This window comes from Rhincodon typus, chromosome 14 (assembly GCF_021869965.1).
Source record: "Rhincodon typus isolate 14 chromosome 14, sRhiTyp1.1, whole genome shotgun sequence".
Taxonomy (NCBI): Eukaryota; Metazoa; Chordata; class Chondrichthyes; order Orectolobiformes; family Rhincodontidae; genus Rhincodon; species Rhincodon typus.
This window is the reverse complement of record NC_063345.1, coordinates 44,007,163-44,021,771: the sequence shown is the minus strand read 5'-3', so window position 1 is coordinate 44,021,771 and position 14,609 is coordinate 44,007,163. Positions and strand designations below refer to the sequence as shown.

The 14,609-nt window shown below is 40.6% G+C and overlaps 1 protein-coding gene across 10 annotated transcripts in view; it reads left to right on the top strand.

Annotated features, from left to right (window-relative positions):
* The window catches only part of klf8 (Kruppel-like factor 8), an 82,358-nt gene that overhangs the window by 33,444 nt on the left and 34,305 nt on the right, over positions 1 to 14,609 (top strand). For 9 of the 10 annotated variants that reach the window (XR_007263620.1, XR_007263621.1, XM_048604994.1 and 6 more), the window contains one exon: positions 4,564 to 5,131. Coding sequence is in view for 8 of the 10 variants with exons in the window: in XM_048604994.1 (XP_048460951.1) it covers positions 4,564 to 5,131 (568 nt within the window). In the remaining 2 variants the exon portion in view is untranslated. Of the gene's footprint in view, positions 1 to 1,616; positions 1,723 to 4,563; positions 5,132 to 14,609 lie in introns of those variants that run through there. The other variant, XM_048604998.1, reaches the window with a different exon arrangement.

Here is a 14,609-nt window from a genome sequence, read left to right as displayed (position 1 = left end):
TTTTTAATAAACATGAACAAAGTATGTTATTGTTTTTATAATCATTTAGTGCTAAGTGTCTGTATTGCTTGGTAAATAACAAAGAAGGTGGTTCTATTTACAGTCTGGACTATGTTTCCAGAATACTATGGGGTTATATAAAGTGAATTATGGTCTGGTTTATTTGCAGCTGTAACCGAAATAAATGGTCTATAACTAACATGGTCTACAAGTCTGCGTAAAGATAATCGGAACTTCCCCTCTCCAGAAGTGAGGGAAAGGTGGCAGGAAGGGCAAATATTCAGGAAGGTTGGCACTTGAGATATATTGACCCCCCCCATCACCTCAGCATTTAAGTTCAGGAAAGGAGTGTACATGCTTGACTTTCCCAGTCAACCACCGATTTAGGCCCTTAAGTGTACAGTTGATGACCATAATTAAGGCCTCAACACAACATTGGTCTAATTATCTGCCTTCCTTGCAGGCGACAAAAGTGGCTGCCTTTCCAACTGGGAAAACAGCCTGCCTGCTGGAGTTTGGGACTGGAAGCCAGCATGTGCCCTAATCTGGGGAATTTAGGGACACATGCCTTTCTTTGCCTCTGACCTCCCTGGGTCTGGTACACAGTCTCTGCAAACCCCACTCCACGATCCCCAACTTCTCCTTACAAAAAAAAGTCACTTGGCTCGAGTCCATGTGGGTGCTGTTCAACCTTCTCCACATCACTGCTACAAATAGTGAATGCTGGCCTGTAACTGGCTGGCAGCTTCATGTGGGATGGGAGTGCTTGGCATGGGACTGGATTAGTTGACTAGTCCCTGGTCAAGATTTAAGCACTTGGTTGGCACTTGATCCAGTGGACTTATCCTTAAAGACATCCTGATCCACACTTAGCCTGAAAATAAAAAAAATCCCAGTGAAAGAATTTGGATTATTGTTTGATGCTCTAAAAAAAACTGAGCAACTTTCCTGCCCTCATTACTCTCCAGTGATAGCTATGTGCCTTGATTGATTGAGGACAAGGTTGAGCTTGGTTTTTAGACCACTGCAGTCAATGTCCCAACACTCACTGTCAAAAGCTATTGAATAATGGGCTGTCATATGAGACATAGGATAATGTATGACATCTGTTGTACACTTACCTCACTGACTTAATTTCCCCAGGAGAGGAGGAGAATAAATTTTTTTTTAAATATTGGAGAGAGATTGGTTTAAGTAGCAAAAACAAAAAGTGCTGGAGAAACTCAGCAAATCTGGCAAAATCTGTGGACAGAAAGCAGAGTTAATGTTTCCTGTTTAGTGATCCTTCTTCAGAACTGTTTTTGCTTTAGTTTGAGATTCCCGCAGTTCTTTATTGTTTTAAGTAGTGCTATTTTTACAGAACAAAAGGTATCTCACAACTTTGGAGAAAGGGAGATGCTATAAAGATGGTCCAGAGGAATCCAATTGGCAAGCAATCACTGCACAGCAGTGCAGAGCTGTCTAACAAAATACCTCCAGTACCACCCAGCCTTGAAACGAAGCTGTTGGAGTGCACACGGTGACTTGGGCATGTCTGAGAGTACACCAATGCCTTACCTGAATCTTAGTTGAAGAAAGAAGCAGCAGAAGAAGGATATTCGTGAGTCCGTGAACTGAACGCTTGATTGCAAAGTGTTCAACTTTGTGCTGTCTGCATATTCTTACAGCCAGGGTGGAAACTCTTCCACAGATTTTGATGCATAATAGAAAATTATTATAACAGTAAGTAAGATAAATTGGTTGTGTCATTACTTCAGGGTTTCTAATTACAGGCCAGCTCTTAATCTGTAGTTCCGTAGTTACTTGTACCACGAATGAATCATTTCTTCCATGCAGGAACAAAATACTGCAGATGCTGGGAATCTGAAGTTAAAAAATGTTGGAAAAATGCAGCAGATCAAACAGCATCTGTAAAGAGAAACAGTTAATATTTCAGGTCAATGGCCAATTTTGGAGCAAACTTTGGGTGCATTACTGTGAGAGTCAGGAATTAACAGCAATTAGTATTGGTAAAGAAAGTAGTATTGAACAAATTATTGAGACTGTAAGTTCCCTGGGACCCACTGATCTACATCTGAGTGTTCAAGAGGTAGCTGTAAAGATAGTGAATACAGTAATGATCATGTTTCAGTATTTTATCAAGCCTGGAATGGTGCCTGCAGATTGACAAGTTGCAAAAGTAACTCCACTATTTTAGAAGGCAGCGTGAGAGAAAACTGGGAATTACAGAACTGTTATCCTGACATCCATCGTAGTGAAAATGAAATCTATTATGATGAATTGGATAACTGGACACTTAAAAGATCTGATTGGGCACAGTCAACATGGATTTATGAAAAAGAAATTGTGTTTGTCAAGCCTGTTAAAAGTTTTGAGAGGACGGTACAGGCATAACAGATAAAAGGAAACCAATGAATATGGTGCAGTTGGAATCTCAGCTTTTGATAAGGTTCCGCGCAGGAAGTTGGTAAATACAATTAGAGCCTATCGGATGCAGGATAATATACAGGTATGTATTGTGGTTTGGCTAATAGAAAGAAAACGAGTGGGAATAAATGGGTCATTCTACCTTTGGTCAATGGTACGGGTTAGCAGGCTGTAACCAGTGGTGGACCACTTGGGACCCAACTGTTCACAACCTATTTCACTGGTTGGATGTGGGGACCAAATGTAATATTCCCAAGTTTGCAAATGACACAAAACTAGGTGGGAATGTGAGTTATAAGGATGCAGGAAACTTTGAGGGGATTTGTAGTAGGCTGCGTGAGTAGAAAGAACATGGAGGATGGAATATAAATAGATAAGCGTAAGAGGAAAGGGGTGCAGACTATTTTGTAAATGATGTTCAAAGGGACATAGACATCCTTGTTCATATGTCAATGAAAGCTAACCTGTAGATGCAACAACTGATTAAGAAGGCAAATAGTATGTTAACCATTATTAAAAGAGGATTTAAGTACAGGGGTAAAGATATCTTGCTTCAATGTGTAAAACTTTGGTGAGATTGTACCTGAAGTGTTGTGTACAAGTTTCATCCCTTTACTTAAGAAAGCATATACTTCCCACAGAGGGAGTGCAGTGAAGTTTACCAGGCTAATTCCCAGAATGGTGGCACTGATCTATGAGGAGAAATTGAGGATAATGGCCCGAAATTCTCCTGGAATTTAGAAGAATGTGAAGTGATCTCATTGAAATATGATTTTTAAAGGGCTAGACATGGTGGATACCAAAAGGATGTTTCCACAGTTATGTATGTAGAATCAGGGTCACAGTCACGTGATAAGGTGCAAGCCATTTATCACCGAGATGAGGAGGATTTTCTTCAACCAGCAGGCAGTGTGTCTTTGGAAGCCTTTATCTAAACGATGTGCAACTTCACTAGTTGAGTAGTTTAAAACAGTGGTGCGTAGAGAAATGTTTAGAAACGAGATCAAGTACTGAGGCATATGTGGCAAAAAATGACATTAAGATAAATGATCAGCTGTGTCCTATAAAAGCAGAGCAGGCTCAAGGGGCTGATTGGCCTACTCCTATGTTCCCAAATGTGATTTGATTGATTGAGTTTTACCTGTTATTAATTGTCTCTGGAAAAGACTAGGAACCACAATTCCCCTCTAAGTGAATTGCCGTTATTAATGTTAAATGATAGACATTGTATGTGGCTCTGGTTTTTTTAGTTAACTGATCACCATGGTGCAAGTTGTTTTTGCCTTGCAGTGTTGCTTACTTCCAAAATATTCCTTTGGAGAACTGACGTTGGCCATGTATCTTTCTGTGATTACCAATTAGAGCACCTTGTAGACTAAGTGGCTCGTCTGAGCTGCTTCTACAGTAACTTAAATAGAATTTTAATCCAGTTGGGCAAATGACTCGCCCACCATTCTGTGGCACTTGTGTTGTACAGAAAAAAAAGACAGACTGGCATTTCCATAGCACATTTCGCGAACTGTGATTATCACAAAACACCTTGCACCCAATGATGTACCGTGAAAGTGTAGTTACTGTTGTAATGTAGGGAGTTCCATTGAACCAGTGGCCATATTTGCATTGCTAACGTAATTTCTGGATCTGCAGTGCTAAGAGATTGCTTCACTTCCATTGTGCAATGCTGATAGCTGTGAGTTTATATGTAATGCATTGTATACAGCACTGGCCTCGTTGAGAACTGAATGAACTTTCCTCATCTCAAGGTAGCTTTGGGAAGCCCTAGGTCTAAAATCAGGCAACTATTTTAGAGATGACTTGAAATAAGTGATACCAACTTGATTATAAGATTTATACCTAAATATGCATTGTTTCAAGGCAAATATGTTCTTTTTTTACTTGTCTACCCAGCAATACAGTAATCTAAGTATTTCAATCATTTCCTTTCTATTACCTGAGTAGACGTGATGCCAGACTATTATCATGTCCAGCCTGATTTTTGGAGCCTCTTGTATGCTTGAAAATATTATCATAAATCAGTTATTTATGCACTTTTTAATGTGTCTGAATTGTATTATGGCAGGAGAGTTTCGCATTTTTCAACAAATTTTAAAATGAAATTTCTTCTCTTTTTAACAGTCAGTTCAAGCATCAGAATACGTGCGAATGGAAGCAGTCCCCATGTTGATAAATAATGTGAAAATGGAATCTTCTACGTTGCTTAGTGATCTAAAAACAGATGCACCAGTGTTACTAAGCAACATTAAAATGGAACCACCAGAGGAATTACTTTCAAATGATGATAACCAGCCACAGACAGAACCTGTTGATTTGTCCTTAAACAAATCTAGGACCTCACCTGTAGCACCATTGGTTTCATCTTCACTTCCAATTGTAACAACAGTCTCTTCATGCTCTTCTTCGGACTTCTTATCTGGTGGACCGGTCAATGTTACTTCAGCCATCCCAGCAGTATTATCACCAGGCTCTATCTTGGCCTCGTCTCAGGGGGTTGGAGGACAGCAGATCCTGCACGTTATACACACTGTGCCATCAATCAATTTACCCAGCAAAATGGGAAACCTTCAGCACATACCTGTGGTTGTGCAGTCGTTGCCTGTGGTCTACACAACGGTGCAGCCAGATGGTGTAACATCATCGATCACTGTTCCCCTGATAGGAGATGATGGGAAAAGCGAAGGAGCAGGTAAGAAATCTGATCGCAAATAATGTGAAGGTTTCTGCAACAAAGTTGTGCTCCATATCTTCTCTTTACTGAGTGATCAAATTAATTTAGCAATTGATTTTTTTTTTTCCATATTGGCAGGCATTTGACCTTGTTGTGATTGGAGATTCAGGTACAACACTGCAGATTTATGTAAAACTGGAACTTGAATTTGCTGCATGCATTTTTTTTAAAAGATATTTTGGAAAATAACTAATTCAGTCCATGGGGAATCATTCCAGTTGTGGAAATTGTTGGCTTGTAATTGTGGTATTTTACTATAGAATGCCCAACTTGAGGGAAAAGCAGTCAGACAGTTAGTCATTATTTTTATTGCAGCAACTGTCAATCAAGGCAAAGATGTTGATGAGTTTACACTTTTGTTTTGCTGGGTATTCTGTGTAGTATATTGTGCCTCTCATTTAAGCCTGAGATCCAATAAAAGCCTTTTGATACACTTTGTGTTGTGTCTCATGGTCAGTATGTTAATATACTTTTAAGAGACCTGCTCACGATATCATCACTGCATGATTGCATGAGGCTTGAGAATATAAAGGTCTCAAAGGCTGTTGTGGTGCAGTGGTAGTATATCTATCTTTGAGCCAGTAGGCCCAGGTTCAAGTCCCACCTGTTCTAGAGGTGTGTAATAACATCTCCATCTCCAAACAGGTTGATTAGAAAATAGTTTTGTGTTAACAAAGATCTCATACTCCATCTTACCCCGAATCACTAGAAGCATGACACCTTTCTGGAACTATGCTCCTCTGTTGTAACATAATACCACAATATTAGCTCAAACACTTGTGTAACTGAAGAATGTAACGTTTGTACATAGTAGTTGTAGTAAATGTCTGTTGTCCAGTTTTTTTATGTTGTGGGAGAAAGTATAAACGTAGTCCCATCAGGAAAATGGCCAGATAAGAAACTCACTAATGAGTGGCAAGATGCCTATTTGGAACCATTAACGTGTTATTATGACTTAACTTTGCTTCATTAATTATAATTTCCCACTTTCGCACCTGCTGGATAGAAACTAGGTGTGACAATATAGAGCAGTTAGCTGGTTACTCCAATTGCCTGCTTTCTTCTCCAGGCCTCCATCTTGGATAGCAGCCACTACCATCACAAGGTGCATTCTTTGGTAGTGACCTCTCATGATCCCACGGACATTAATACTGAACTTATATCAGCCTCGCCATACCCTCATGGTACATTTCCAACCACTTACAATCCAGTCCTGCAACTCTGTACTGTGGTTTCAAGGCAATGAGCACCAATCGTTACCATGGTCCTTCTAAGCCACTTCAAACACTGCAACAAAACACCCACCTCTTGTTTGGAGCAGGTGGCATCTCCGGATTTTTCACTTGCTCTCTTAGCGCATAATCACTTTAAATCTGCTTGGATGTTCACAGCGTCTCTGCTTTCCTTGTCTCGCCTTTTTCGTCATAGCTTAAAAGCACACAGTACTTCTACCTTGCCTTGCTGTTTAATGAAAACACAAAGTGAGGCAGCTTGTCGTGGTTGTTCACAGTGATCAGTCAAGGGGGTGGATATGTTGCTGTACCGCACTGTGCTATGTCAGTCTCACACCTACAGCATTTGCCAGCAGCTTACACAGCATATGCTTCAACCAAATCGTCATGTCCCAAACTCTCTGGGGTGTAGTAGTCAGTCAAGTCAGGGGCTGTTGGCACAGTAAGTCATTGTCTGATGCCAGGCCAGGGGCTTGGACATGATCAGTCGGCTGCCTGGGGTGGTCAGACCCCTTCAGTCCAGAGATTGGGCTTCAGTCAGTCCTGTATGTCCAGTGTAACCAATCCAAAGGGGAGAGTGGGGGCCTGGTGTCTTTGACCATCACAATCACCCTGTCTTCATTGGGAGGCAGGGCTGCACCATGGATGGCATAACCAAGCTGAAGGCTACACTGAGCATTGTGAGGAAAAGTGAAACTTCCTTGGATGGGCTTTTAACATGAATTGAGGCCAAGGATAGGTAGCCTGTACAGCTTGGTTGCTAAACAACAGAACATTTATGAATGTGCACTTGTACATGCAATGGAATGTCACCGTTATGCCCTGAGAAGCATTTCATTTGGGTTCCTCTCATAGTACATGCAGAGTGAGGGGTGACTGAGGGCTGGCTAAGCCTGACCTGGTACATGATTGAGATTTAAAAATGGTGTTGGTGCCAGGAATGCTGGGAAGTTCTAGTAGTGGTGTCTACTTCTGGCTTTGGCTAAAGGGAAGGTGGGACAACAGGGTACTATAGATTCATAGTGAATAACCAATGAGACATGTTTTAGAGAATCATGTGAGAAACCTCATTAGAGTTCAGAAAGAGAAAGTCTCATGAAACTTGCCAGAATTAGCACTTAGCCAATTTCTTGTAAATATTCTGTCCAAGTTGCTTTTAAATTGTGATTATAAGGGGTAAGCCCTATTTTCAAACAACAATGTGATTAATTTGGCTATGTATTCCTTGTGGTAATAGGTACAACTGCAGGTGAGAGGGATTTTGTTATAATTATAGTTTCAGTTACTATGAAAGGTAATGCTTTAAGAAAATTTCAAATTTATACTTTGGGCAGAAATAACTTTGCAGTACATTGTGCTGTTAGGCATCTCTGACTTCCTGTGTTCACTTCCTCTTATCCACCAGCTTAAACTTCCTCTAAGGCTCCCTCCAACACTAACTCTGAACTTATCCCGTTCTTTTGCTTCTCTCTTCATTAAGGTATATGAGGAAGAGAACGTGGCTATTCTCACTAAACAGCTGACCACTCCACCTTCCTTCCTTAGCTCTTAGCTGATGTTTTAATGGTTCTCTGTCCAGAAGTGACATTGCCCAGACCTATAAGTCTGCTGCTGTCACTGCATTCCACAGAAAAACCTTTGATTCCTCTCTGTTTGCAGCCTCTTATTCCATCTGAAGCTCTGTTTCCTCTTCAAAATCCTTTCATATGTTGCTGCCTCTTAAGTCTCAGCTAACCTTTCCTTGAGCTCTGTGTTTGAATCCCTCTAAATAGGTTTCCATTCCCTGCTAAGTACTGAAACGGCTCATCGCAAAGTTACAAATAGCATCATATGTAACTGTGACAAAGATAAACTACTCCTCAGCAGGTCTGGCAGCACCTGTGGAGAGAAAGCAGAGTCAACGTTTTGGGTCAGTGACCCTTCATCAGAACTGATTGTAGCTAGGAAAAGGTGGTATGTATGCTGAAGGTTAGGGAATGGGGTGGGGGTGAGTGCGGTGGGGAAGAGGGGAAGGAGTAAACGATAGGTGGAGATGAAGCCCAGGGAAAAAGAACTGTAATTGACCAGACAAAGGAATGTGTAAGGGTGAGCTAGAGAGAAAGAAAAGATTCTAATAGGGACTGTTAATGGGTGAAAATGGGTTGGCTGTGATGAAAAGAGCCCACATCATGACCAGGCCTGGAGTCTGGAGCTCAGTAAAGGACACGGAAGAAGCTGTTCAGGCCCTAAGATTATTGAACTCAATATTGAGTCCTTGAAAGGTCTGCAGGGTCCCCAAGCAGAAAATGAGAAGCTGTTCTTCCAGCTTGATCCAAGTCTCACTGGAGCCCTGCACTAAGCCTGAGACAGAGATGTTGGCCAGGGAATACGGTTGTGTGTTGAAGTGACAGGGCACTGGAAGCTCAGGGTCATTTTTACATACAGAATGTGGGTGTTCCGCAAAGCCTGTGTTTTGTCTACCCAATATAGACACTGTGAGCAGTGAATACAGTAGACCTAGTTTGAGTAAAGTGCAGGTAAATTGCTGCTTCACCTGGAAAGTGTATCTGAAGCCTTGGACAGTGAGGGAGAAAGTAAACAGGAAGGTGTTGCACCTTCTGCGATTTCATCCTTAAGGTGCCTGAAGGATGTAGGGAGGCATTGGGAATAGATGAGGAATGGACCAAGATGTATTTTAACCCTGCCACTAACCCCATTCCTGAGTCACTAACCGCATTGCTCTCCCTGGGAACTGTTTGAGACTGAGTCAGACTGGTCATAACCCAGATGCCTTATTTAACCTCAATGAGCTTCCAGCCATTCATCTGTATCATCTCTTAAAACCAACCATATCCATTTCCATAATGTCATCAGACTGTTCAGCACATCTTCTGTAGAAGTCCTTGTCGATTTATTTCTTAACAGTTTGAATGTACACCTAGACAGGCTCCGATATTCTGTAAACCTGAGTTCATTAAAAACGCCCACCTGATTTATACCACGATCTGTACACCCATCGTCAATGAAAGTTATGAAGGAAATAGATAGGATAGACACAGGGAGGTTGTTTCCACTGGCAGGTGAAGCTAGAACTAGGGGCATGGCCTCAAAATAAGGGGGTGCAGATTTAGGTCTGAGTTGAGGAGGAACTTCTTCACCCAAAAGGGTTATGAATCTGTGGAATTCTCTGCCACTGAAGCAGTTGAGACTATCCTATTGAGTGTTTTTAAGGCAACGGTAGATTTTTGAACAGTAAAGGAATTGATGGTTATGGTGATCAGGCGGGTGAATGGAGCGGAGTTCGCAAAAAGCTCAGCCGTGATCTTATTGAATGGCACAGTAGGCTTGAAGGGCCATATGGCCTATACCTGCTCCTATTTCTCATGTTCTTATTCCTGTGCTTTCTAATCTATATTGTTTCCCAGTTAAGCACTGCCAAATCTCACCTAGGTACCTCCATACCTTTGATTCTGGCCTCTTTACGTATCTCTGATTTGAATCACTTTATAATTTGTGGCCATCCCTCCAGCTGCTGATGTCCTAATCTTTGGTATTCCCTCTGTGAAGCTGCCCACTTCCCCACTGTTCTTTCTCCCCGAAACCCTACCTCTTTTTGCAACAATTGATCATTTGGCGCAATATCTCTTTCTTTTGTTTTCTGTCAAATTTTGTTATGTAATTTACCAGATATGGCTGGGCTGATGAGTTTTAATTATGAAGAGATGTTGGAAATGGGATTGCTTCTCTTTGCAGCAGAAGAGATCTGAGATAGCACATTACTGAGATGTATAAAAGGGTGTAGACAGAAAGGAACTTTCTCCTTTGGCGGGCTCAGTGACTGGGAGCATAGATTAAGGTAAGGGCAAGAGGTTTAGAGGAGATGTGAGGAAGAAATTTTGACTCCAGGAGGTGGAATCTGTAACTCATTGCCTGTAAGAGTCGTATAGCCAGCAACCCTCATAACATATAAGAAGTACTTGTGTGCACTTTAAAACTAATAGTTATAAATTGGTGCAGCCAGCAAACCTGGTACAATGATGTATAGCAATGGCTGCACTTGTGTATAGAGTATCCATGGGATGTGACAAGCCACCTCATCGCTGTTAAACCTAATTTTACATTGGAGATATACTCTTTCCAATGCATAGATATGGATGTGTGATATGATCATCTGACTGAGTTATACTGCCATTCTTAAGTTGATATGCATCCTAAACAGTGTTACACTGATGCACAATTGGTATTATAACCAGATTTATACCAGACTCAGCCAATACAGTCAGTGGATCATAGTAAAAGAGTGGGGAAAGGTGAAACATTTTTGAAGGTGCAAGAAAAATGAGGCACAGCCTGCTATGTTTTAAGAACTGAATGTAATTCAATTTTCAGACTAAAGAGTGACTTGTACGCTAAAATACCTGGTATCACTGGCCAAATCCCGCTTTGATAACATAGCTTGTCTCTGCTCCTGCCTCAGCCCATCTGCTTTTCAAATCTTCACCTATGCCTTTGTCATCTCTAGACTCAAGATATTCCAGTGCTTCCTGGCAAGTCTTCCAGATTTCAGACTCTGAACACACTCATTGAAGAATCTGTCAAACTAGGCTACATCTCTGTTAGTCTCTCCAAATCCCGATCACCCATTCACCTCGTGCTTGGTGACCTGCATTTATTCTTAATCAGGCAATACTTCCATTTTTAAAAATCTTTGCTGATTTGTGATTTTATATTTGTGAGTCTGTGTAAGCTGCACCATAGTTAATTGGGTTCTTCTTAACTGTCTTGAACCTTTTTAATAAAACAAATGATTTGCACAGCTCCCATATCTCAGACTTATAAACGCAGACTGGGTTCTGTGCTTACTGTATGTTACATGTTGTTGATGGAAACAATTAGTTTCAATCTTGTACCACAGTTCAGTAGGAATCTCATGTGGTTGAAGAGTTTATCTTGATTGTTGAGGTTGATGGAATTGACATGTTTCACACAACTTGATCAGTTGATCCGTGTCCTTACATTATAGTGTGTTTTTTCACAGAGGACTAAGAGCATACAGCTAAAAAAATTAAAGGAACAGAGACAACTTTGTAAGCCACCCTTTGCCTTGTATTATAGGCACCTCCCATAAGTATTCAATTTTGGTACAATAAAATCCCTTTACAAGCAGATTTACTAAAGAAATGCATTTGGTTGATGCTGGTTTGACACTGTTATACTGTTGAAAAGAAACCATGTTTGCTTGCTAGTGCCATGAAATGATGGTGCTTTGTGTCATGTTAATGTTTTGTTCTTCCAAGAACTGTGATGCCATCTCTGAAACCAGGACAACCTGGTAGATTCTTGCTAATACATTTTATATATTGTTGGACTATGTCCTGGCAGATGGATAACCCGCATGGTAATCTGAGGAAACAGCACCTACCAAAAAGTTGTCAGTTCCTATAATTTCGGGAGAGGTGCACGGACCAATATCTATTGTTGGCGTCATGCATGGAAAAGTACTTGTCACCTTGATCGTGGGATAAAGTTTGTTCAGTGTAGGAATCTTTTATGGTGCTTTCTTCAATCATCCAGGATCTAAGCATTAAGGTAGATTGCTGTTGTTCTTCAAAACAATAATAAAGCAGCACCAATTGAAGTAATACTTGTCTTTGTGGATGCTGCTGCTTTGTACCATGGGAATACAATTTCAGTTTGACCTTTTCTTGAATGTGAACTTAAAAGGAGAGTCAGTGCTGAGGTGGTCATCATTTTTCAACTGCGTTGCTGTTAAAGTTCATTCGAACTGGTCAGGTGATGGATAAATTCTGTTGTGACCAGGGGTGTTTGCTCATTCATGAATTGAAATAATAAATAGATTCATGCTGATAGCATGTTTAAGATTAATCTATTTTAGTTATGCAAAATGTTACACATCCATTTAAGGATCTAGCAGTTGTGGCAAATAAGAACAATGTTTGTGAGAGCAGGGCTTTGCTGGCTAGCCCAACATTTATAGGCCATCTCCAATTGCTTTGGAACTCAGTGGCTTGCTAGGCTATTTCAAAGGCAGAGTCAGGCACATTGCTGTGGATTCGGACTCACATGTAAGCCAGGCCAGGCCTGATAAGAACAACAGATTTCCTTCCCTAAAGAACATCATTTAACAAGATTTTTTTGTATATAATAATCAGCAATGATTACTTCATTACCTTCAGCTAATTTTTAATTCCAGGTTTTTATTGAATTTAGATTTTGCCATCTGGCATGGTGGGTTTCAAACCCATGTCCCCAGAACTTTGGCGCCTGGAATTCTTGATTCGTCATCCAGTGATATTGCCACTGCTTCCAAATTACATCGGACCCGTTGGAAGCATCTTATTTTGTGTGGACTTCACCATGCAGTTTTGCCAGTCCTTTGTAGTTCTGTAAAATACATAAAGGGATGATATTTGCAATTGTGTCAGCCTCAATCTTGGCACAAAGACCATGTTGTCCATTCCTTTCAGGGTATATCACCTAGATCAAGGTAAAGGCTTCAACCATTCTAATAACATTCATATGGTGTGTCAGCCTGACCACGTGTGCTGTCTGAATAAGGATACAGTTACTTCTTTAACTTTGTGGAAGTGTTGTGCCATGGATAGAACTTTGGCAGCTTTTTTGTCTCTTTTTTGTCTTTGTTCTTTGGTTGTCTCCTCTTCACATTTTACTGTGGAGCATTGTGCTGTAACTTGAGTTTCTCTGGGTGACTGGATTTCTTCTGTATTTTAAGCCTCTTTGACATATGCAAGCTATGTTCTCTGACATTGTGTACTGTCTTGGGCGAGACTGTCATGCAAGATTTGGATGTCCCTCAGTTCTTGTTGATGGCTGCAGTAGTTCTTCCAAAGTTGGGCACTTTCTGATGCTACTGGCCAGCAACTTTGCTCCCAAATTCCGCTGTTCATTTAGTGCTGCATTAATTGTTCTTTGTGTTTGTTCAGAAAGGTCTTTCAAAAAGATTTGGTGAATCTCGAAGCATGACTGGTTTCATCAGCCTTCCAGCTAAATTAGCTTCAGGGGAATCACATTCTGCTCCTTTGCATCAACATCTGCGTATGAATTAAGTAATTGCCTCAAACAGTAAGCTGATCTTCTGAAGAATGTTATCAGCAGTGTTTGCGGTCATTGTCAGACATACTGGAGAATTTTGTTCTCCTTAACCTTAGGCTGCCCAATGTAAGGAGGTGTTCAAGTGCCTGCAATTCTTTGTCCACTGATCCATAAATTTAAAGATTGTTTTGTTTTCCTTAAATAACTAAAATAACTGACAAGGCCAGTGGAATGCCAATCCATGCTTTTGCGTTTCTTTTCCATCTGTTTGCTCTTTAAAATGCCAGTGTAATGATCTGTTGTAGTGCAGTGCTTTTCTGTGATTTTGTTTGCTCTCTACTCTTTCTAAAATATATGTTCCTGCCCCTTTTATGATTTTGGAGGTTTGTATTAGCAGGGTTTTGCTATAGGTGGTAATTATGCCAAAAAAATGCACGTTTTTAAAACTTTTCGTGCTGATTTTGGGAAAAGAAAATCATTGAATTGACCATCACCTGGACACAGGTAAGCCATTTTAATGTAAACATTTTTTTTTGGTTCTGAGCGATCCTTTTAACACTTTTTTAAATAATTGTTTTATTTAAATTGGATCAGCAGTGGAGTCTAATGCTTTAATTCTTTAAGGGAGGGAGGTGGAGTACTCCCCTTGTATCTGTATGTGCTTCACTACATGTTTGTAGCCTTTAGTTTTATTTATCAGCCCTTAACTTGGACACATTAATGGATGACTGTTAGGAAAAAAGACTTCTCACAACTTCCAGAATGTTGCGACTTTTTTCCCTAAACTTTCAGCTTCCACTTATTGGCACTAATTAGTTGTCATAACTTGCTACCAGTATGATGCAGTTTGTGGTTTTCTGTATGTTAGTCCTCATAACACATACCACAGATAGTTTGGTCATCCTTGAGTCAGATATTTTGACATTGTCTTACAACATTAACTATTTACAAGGCTACGTCATAATATACTTACACATGCAGTCTGCATGCTGCACCTACTGATTTTTCTGTACATCACATACACTTAACAACGCTGACTCCATTATGCAGAGTGACTCTAGGCAAGATGGGTACTTTTGTACTGGAACTTCACATATCATGTATGTAGCTATCTTAAAGGTACAGGCCTGTCAAGTTTGGAATCAATGCTG